This window comes from Triturus cristatus, chromosome 2_2, assembly GCF_964204655.1.
Source record: "Triturus cristatus chromosome 2_2, aTriCri1.1, whole genome shotgun sequence".
Lineage (NCBI taxonomy): Eukaryota > Metazoa > Chordata > Amphibia > Caudata > Salamandridae > Triturus > Triturus cristatus.
The window spans coordinates 44,550,675-44,558,621 of NC_140582.1; the positions used below are offsets into that span (position 1 = coordinate 44,550,675).

Below are 7,947 nucleotides of genomic sequence, written 5' to 3' on the forward strand. Positions count from 1 at the left end.
GAAAACGGAAACTGCTTCCTACGTACATATAAGTCTTTCACAAGCATGAAACGAACTGAACAACGACAAATGTCTTTAACTTCCTCTATCTGATCAAATTTTATTTTTAACCATTCAATTCCATCTTTTTTCTGATAATTAATAAAACCCACAACTCTTCCCATCGCTCCATTTACTAAGCCTTTTTCAACATCCAAATTTCTCCTTAAAAACACTCTACAGTTCATGCAAACATATAGATTTTTTTCTAATCCTGCTGTTTTGGAGATGTTCTTCTCTAGTGAGTCCAATTTATTTTTCAGTTTGCCTGTTACTGTGACAGTAATTCTTCCATCCTCAATTTTGTCCACTGCTTCCAATTTCCTGATCTCTTCCTTTTCCAATTTCAAAAGCTCCTCATTGAATATTGAGCATTCACGTAGAGTTGGCATTAAGCAGATGACACTTTTGTTTTCTGCAATGTTCTTGTATATCTTCTCTGCAACTATTTCTTCCTTTGGAAATAAATTATGTAGCAGCCGAGTCTGTAATGCTTTTTTGCCAGCTTCTGTGAGTAGTCCAATCCTGATATCTTTCAGAATACTTCCATATTCTTCATCGTTTGCTTGCCTCATATTAGTTGTAAGTTCCTTGTACTCAAAGAAGGACCAAATATTTGTATTACCGATGCTTCCCAATGACTTCTTCGTGTCTTCATGTGTCACAGTATTAAACACTGGTTGTCCTTTAACCGGAGTAAGTTGCAAAAGATCCCCAAAAACTATGACGTGTTTTCCACCAAATAACACGTCATAGTCTGTCTTCAAAATTTGCTGCATTCTTAAATGCACAAAGGCAAGCATTAAGTTTGATACCATGCTCACCTCATCAATAATGAGAACTTGCATCTTCTTCAATACTCTTGAAACTTCCAAGCATGCTTCTCCAGTTAGCTTGTTGAATTGTATTTTGTTCTCATGCTCCACTGGTAACATTAGCAAACGATGTAAGGTGATTCCTTTTATGTTATATGCTGCTAACCCAGTTGGAGCAGTAACCACACAAGACAAAGTAGAATCTGTTTTTTGCTTTAGGTAGCTTCTGATGACTTTAATTAGGAAACTTTTTCCAGTGCCAGCTTGTCCGCTTACATACATCCTGATTGGATGAAATGATGTGCATGAGCACTCTTTTTTTTCATGTAGAAATCCGTGATCAATTTTGTTTTTGATCTCTTCATAAATTTGTTGCTGCTCTTGATTCAGTTGTCTTTCCAAATTTTCTAAGTCTATAAATTCTTCTTGAGCTTGATTCATAGCCGTTTCCACTTCATTCATGGCTATTGATGCTTCATTTTCAACGATTGGTTGTCCTAGGGGATCTTGACTGTATGTTCCTGAACTTTGGCTGTCCTGAGAACTGTCTCTAGCAATTTCTGCTGCAATTGTAGTTTCCTGTTCAATTTCTTCATTTAACATTTGCAGATAAGTTGAGAATGTACTGCATTGTATGCTGTCTTTGCAAGCATTAAAAGAATCTTCATAGCTCTGGAATTCTCCCAGTAGTTCATCCTCTGAACGCCATGGTTTAAACAACTGTAAAAGAGCCAAGTAGTAAAATTCTTTCTTGTCGGTAGTGTCGCAACTCAGCTTCCGGTGATTTATCAAACTTCCTTTGGTTTGCTTCACCAAACATCCTTCTTCACCAACGACTTTATATTTTCCATTATTGATGTCTTCTGCAGCTTTCCGTGAATAAATGTAGTTCTGCAGCACTTCATAGAGACACATGTTCTCCAGATGATGACTTCTCTTGGGATAATATGTGTCCAACATGTTTGTTTTCAATATATCTGTACTTTCAGGTTCGAACTGTGCCAAATATTCAATTTCTCCAACAGATTTCAGTACCCGATTTCTCATTGCTGCAAGGCCTAAACTTGCCCAAATTATTCTTCTTGACTTCGAGTAGAGACTTGCAGAAGATAATCTATCTGAACATTCGTAGGATCCAATTTCTCGATGCGATAACATCTTCAAACTGAAACTGTACAGCTTCTTACTGACAGTCTTCTCGTGAGAAATCTCTTCCCACATTTCCTTCAATTCTGTTTTTTCTGATTTCGTAATGTAAGACGTTACATATCGAGCAACAGCAATGGAATTGTCAGCAACATACTGTATATCCATGTTAGCGTTCCACATGGATAAAATGACTGGGTTGTAGTCATTTATATTTTTTGATTCTTCTTTTCTTTTAAGGTTGTAGGTATTCTTAGGTGATTTTCTTGTGATAGTATGTCTCACAGCTGACATAAAACTGTTGACTCTTCCATTTGTAAGAACAGGTCTAGGAAATCCAAATCGACATTTAGTGTAGTATTTTTCTTTGCTCTTGTATTTCCGTCGACAGTATTTTCCACACCGATGACTTTGGAAACGTAGAACTTGCTCCTTTAACTTGTACTCTTCTGTGCTTTTAGGTATAGCACATGTTGCATATTCTTCAATGTAAGATAACACTGCTTCATCAGTATCTGTTCCAAACTTTGGGGCATCCTTGATCCACAGCAGCATATGAATATGAGGAGCACCTCTTGCCTGGTACTCTTTTCTCCAAAAGAAATCCACTACTTCTCCAAGGGGTGGATTTTTTTTATTGCAGATGAAGGACATCATAGCCTCAAATCTATGATTGAAATATCTGCAAACATTAACCGGATCCAATGAGCACAGTTCTCCTGCTGTCTTGTATTCGATGTTTTCAATGTTTGAATTGGCCTCTCGTAGAAAATCCAGTAAATCATCCCAAGCGTACTCGGCGCAGCTTAGGGTAAGGAACCATGTTGGTGTTCCTAAATTGCGTAACATGCATTTTAGTTCACCATGGCGTCGGTACCAATATTCATTTGTCCCACGCTGACAAGCCATCAGATTGATCAGTTGTGTTTCCAAATGATCATCTCGGTGCTGCACTTTCTCCATAAAATCCTTAGCAGACACATTTTGTAAATGTACTCCACTTTTTAAAATGTGATTTACTGCATAAGACAGTGCAGACAAGTCGCTTTCAAATAAAAGATGGAACAAATAAGGGATACTTTGTCGAAATCTGGGATCTTCAGCATATAGTCTTGTAGTCCGATACTCAGAAGCTGGAATCTGTTCCGGACGTTCATCGTATCGTCCTCCTTTTCCTTTAGGAAACAGCTGAGGAAAACATCGAGCTTCCAAGCTCTCCTCCCATACACTCACGGGATTTCCTTTTGCTTTCTTCATCTGAAAGAGATCAATATTGTCTCCCATAACTTCTTTCGAATGGAGAGGATGTATGCTAAAATGTTCATAAATTTCTTCTTCCTTTGACTTGTCCACTTTTTCAATTTGTCCACTTGGTGTTTCTGTATCTCCTTGTAAATCTTCTTCTTCTTCTTCTTCTACTATATAAATTGATTCATACCATTTGTTATTTTTTTTCAAATACAAATTTGCTCTTTGTACTTTCCGCACATCTACCAGCTCCTGCCAAATCTTCTTATTCTTTGTAGGTACACCATTAACCAGAATAATTAATGGTTCAGTTTCCAAAGTATCCGCATCAATAGTTTCCATATTTTTTTTCAAATCCAAGGGCAAATACACCACTCTACCTTTTAAACCTCTCAGTAAATCTGAAGGAGGTAATTTACCAGTTTTGGGCTCCATACGTACTATGGTCTGGAACGGATGAACACATTGAATGAGTATAGACTCATATGTATTTAATTCAGAAAGTTCAGCAGGAATAGCATCCAATTCTAAATTATTATGTACAGCTCTGGTCGGCATTCTATTTTCCTCTAACTTGTTGTAGCAGTATTTACAAATACGCTGATCTTCACCCAATTCAAAACAATTTTCAAGAAATATATATGTTGCAAAATCCATCCACTTATAATTATCTTCATTTTCACTCTTTCTGTAGAGATCAACATTCCTAGTTTGTTTTCTATAATGAGTTCTGCGGCAACAAATACAAGTAACATTTGGTCTTTCATTAGAGACTATTGCAAATTTTGTTATGTGATCATTAAATGTCTTACTTACACAAGGTTCTACATTCTCTTCCACTTCTGCCTCATTTACTGTGTCCTTCTCTGCACTGTTTTGTTCAGGACCAAAGTAACAAAACTGAATTTCATCAACAACCTTCTCTACATCTGATACCGTTCCTCGGAACAGAGCCCTATTCAATTCATTTAACTTTATTGCTGGACTTTTGGCAAAATACAACCGTCTCACAAACTTTCTCATTTCAGTATGATGAACAGCCAGCATCCTAAAATGATGGAAAACACTATTGCACACTTTTCTAGATAGACAAGCAAGAGAATGACCCTGCAAACCAGTATTCTCTCTCACTCTGCATGGATCCAGACTTTGAAGCACCTTAATCTTTTGTTTTACACTTTTTTTACTATATTCTCTTAGAAACTCTCGAAATCTGTCAATAGATTCCTGACGCACAGTGCAAATACTACTACAATTCCAAGTGTACACTGGGGCTTTAGGACGTCTCCCCATTGCCTCATCTGCCATCACTTGTACCTCATCTCTTGGAACCATTATCTCCTTCTCCATTATGCAACCATTTTTTACTTCGTATGAACGACCTCTGGTGTCAACTGCATGCAGCAAACTATTACTTTGAAAATAGCTCTCTTCATTAAAAAAAGGTTCACTACTTGAGCTATGCATCCACTTTCCTAAAAACACTTTACAAAAATTTGTTCTGTTCACTACTCTTTTGCTTTTGCTTTGTGATTTCAGTACATTAACCATTTTATCTAATGTACGCATCCTATTCAAAATTAATATGAATAGTTTCCTTTTTAATTCTAATGCCTTTGCTGCAATGGCTTCAATTTCTTTTTTTCTCTTATAATATTTAGCCTTTTGCTTATATTTCTTTATATCCTTTATCAAATTGGACATAACTCTTCTCTGAAACATTTTTCTACGTATCTCTTTAAATGCTGTTTTTCTGTTTATGTTAAACTTTTCAATTGCAGAAGGTATATTTGCATTAACTAAATCCTCAATTTTTTGCTGTTCTGTAGGTTTTGTTACATTTTTCCGAGAACAGACATTTTGTACATTTTTGTTTGTTTTCAATATTTTGTTTAGGAATTGTCTTTTTTGCTTACCAGAAGATTTTTTCTTTTTCCCAACATCAGCATCTTCTACTAACTTTGGTCCTCCAGTTGTCCTCAAATATAGTTTTTTTTTTAGCGTTTTTTGAACTCGAGATGTTGTAGGCATCTTAAATTTTGTTCACTGTTCTTCAGCAATACCTGCAAAAAAACTAAAAAAAAAATTCTTTATTGTATTTAAATATATTACTACATTTCTTTTCACAATAGTCACAAAACGAAATTTCTTTGCCAATTTGAATGCACACAAACTCCTCTTTTTTTTTGGGCAAGTGAAAATCTGTATAACAAACTGTCACATTATGAAACCAAGCTGTTTTTTTTTCAGACCACCACCGTGTGTATTCTCTGTGACTGCCTACACTCCAGCAGGGGCAACCAGCCTTAGTGATGCTGAATGTATTTGCATTACAGACTTAAACCTGAAAACCCCACTCGCTTCTAATTACTGTGCATGACTATACATGGCAAGCACATGGGTGTGTGCTAAACCTCTGCTTCTTCCCCCAAAAATTCGCTCCTCTTTTCCATCTACTGCAACTGTGAAATCACCAGAGCAAGACGCAATACATTTCTGCCTATAATTCTTCTATGCACACAGAGTCATGTTTTCACATTAGTGCCAAAACGAAATTTCTTTGCCAATTTGAAAGCACACTTACTGCTCTTTTTTTTTCGGGGGCAAGTGTATATCTCTTTTTTCAATTTGAAATCACTTTTACAGACTGACACATTCTGAAACCTTTTTTTTAAATTTATTTAAATGCACATGTCCAAGCAGTTTTTTTTTCAGACCACCACCGTGTGTATTCTCTGTGACTGCCTACACTCCAGCAGGGGCAACCAGCCTTAGTGATGCTGAATGTATTTGCATTACAGACTTAAACCTGAAAACCCCACTCGCTTCTAATTACTGTGCATGACTATACATGGCAAGCACATGGGTGTGTGCTAAACCTCTGCTTCTTCCCCCAAAAATTCGCTCCTCTTTTCCATCTACTGCAACTGTGAAATCACCAGAGCAAGACGCAATACATTTCTGCCTATAATTCTTCTATGCACACAGAGTCATGTTTTCACATTAGTGCCAAAACGAAATTTCTTTGCCAATTTGAAAGCACACTTACTGCTCTTTTTTTTTCGGGCCAAGTGAAAATCTCTTTTTACACTTTGAAATCACTTTTACAGACTGACACATTCTGAAACCTTTTTTTTTAAATTTATTTAAATGCACATGTCCAAGCTGTTTTTTTTTCAGACCACCACCGTGTGTATTCTCTGTGACTGCCTACACTCCAGCAGGGGCAACCAGCCTTAGTGATGCTGAATGTTTTTGCATTACAGACTTAAACCTGAAAACCCCACTCGCTTCTAATTACTGTGCATGACTATACATGGCAAGCACATGGGTGTGTGCTAAACCTCTGCTTCTTCCCCCAAAAATTCGCTCCTCTTTTCCATCTACTGCAACTGTGAAATCACCAGAGCAAGACGCAATACATTTCTGCCTATAATTCTTCTATGCACACAGAGTCATGTTTTCACATTAGTGCCAAAACGAAATTTCTTTGCCAATTTGAAAGCACACTTACTGCTCTTTTTTTTTCGGGGGCAAGTGTATATCTCTTTTTTCAATTTGAAATCACTTTTACAGACTGACACATTCTGAAACCTTTTTTTTAAATTTATTTAAATGCACATGTCCAAGCAGTTTTTTTTTCAGACCACCACCGTGTGTATTCTCTGTGACTGCCTACACTCCAGCAGGGGCAACCAGCCTTAGTGATGCTGAATGTATTTGCATTACAGACTTAAACCTGAAAACCCCACTCGCTTCTAATTACTGTGCATGACTATACATGGCAAGCACATGGGTGTGTGCTAAACCTCTGCTTCTTCCCCCAAAAATTCGCTCCTCTTTTCCATCTACTGCAACTGTGAAATCACCAGAGCAAGACGCAATACATTTCTGCCTATAATTCTTCTATGCACACACAGTCATGTTTTCACATTAGTGCCAAAACGAAATTTCTTTGCCAATTTGAAAGCACACTTACTGCTCTTTTTTTTTCGGGCCAAGTGAAAATCTCTTTTACAGACTGACACATTATGAATCCACCATGTGTAACTACAACAAAAACAATTCCCATTTCTATTATTCATTTCTTAAGTTACCACATACATCCCCTCTCAAACTGTAAACTCACCTTTAGAATTAGTTAGTTGTGAAAGAAATGTGTCACTCAAACAGCAGATTATCAGAGCCAGGATCTCTGTTCTGTACACCTCTCTCCTCTCAGCAGAACCAGATAATGGCAAACTTTCCCTCTATTTTTCCACACATATACATGTAAGTTTCAAATCTCAGTGCTTCCCCCTTTTTTTCAAATGTAATGACACATTTCTATTGGTTGAAAACCAACCCTTTTCCAAAAGTACCCTGCCCCCAACTTGACTTCTGCCTAGTACCCTTCCCCCAACTTGACTTCTGCCTGCTACCATAGCAACAGCTCATGGAACACTGCTGTGTGCAGTTAGGTCAGAAGTTCGACACACAATGTTTCAATTCCACAGAGCAAGAGTGCTTGACTTTTCAAACCTAACTGCAAATCCATAGTACTGTTCTTTGGTTACACATTTTTTTGTACCAATACAAAACATGCTTCTATTAATTTTCACATACAGCCTAGTTTTTTTTCTAGAATGGTATGAAACAGCCAATCAGTTCTTTTTGTTTTGTAAAAAATATGTATGCCTCCATTTCCAAACTGTCTTTC

At 37.1% G+C, this 7,947-nt stretch overlaps 1 protein-coding gene across 1 annotated transcript in view; it reads right to left on the reverse strand.

Annotated features, from left to right (window-relative positions):
- Positions 1–7,487, reverse strand: part of LOC146861806 (uncharacterized) — a 30,104-nt gene extending 22,617 nt beyond the window's left edge. The window contains exons 1-2 of the mRNA XM_085643038.1: positions 7,378–7,487; positions 81–5,322 (exon numbers count right to left, since the gene is read on the reverse strand). Of these exons, the coding sequence (XP_085499164.1) occupies positions 81–5,279 (5,199 nt within the window). The 5' untranslated portion in view covers positions 5,280–5,322; positions 7,378–7,487. The remainder of the gene's footprint in view (positions 1–80; positions 5,323–7,377) is intronic.
- Between the last annotated feature and the right edge of the window lie 460 nt (positions 7,488–7,947).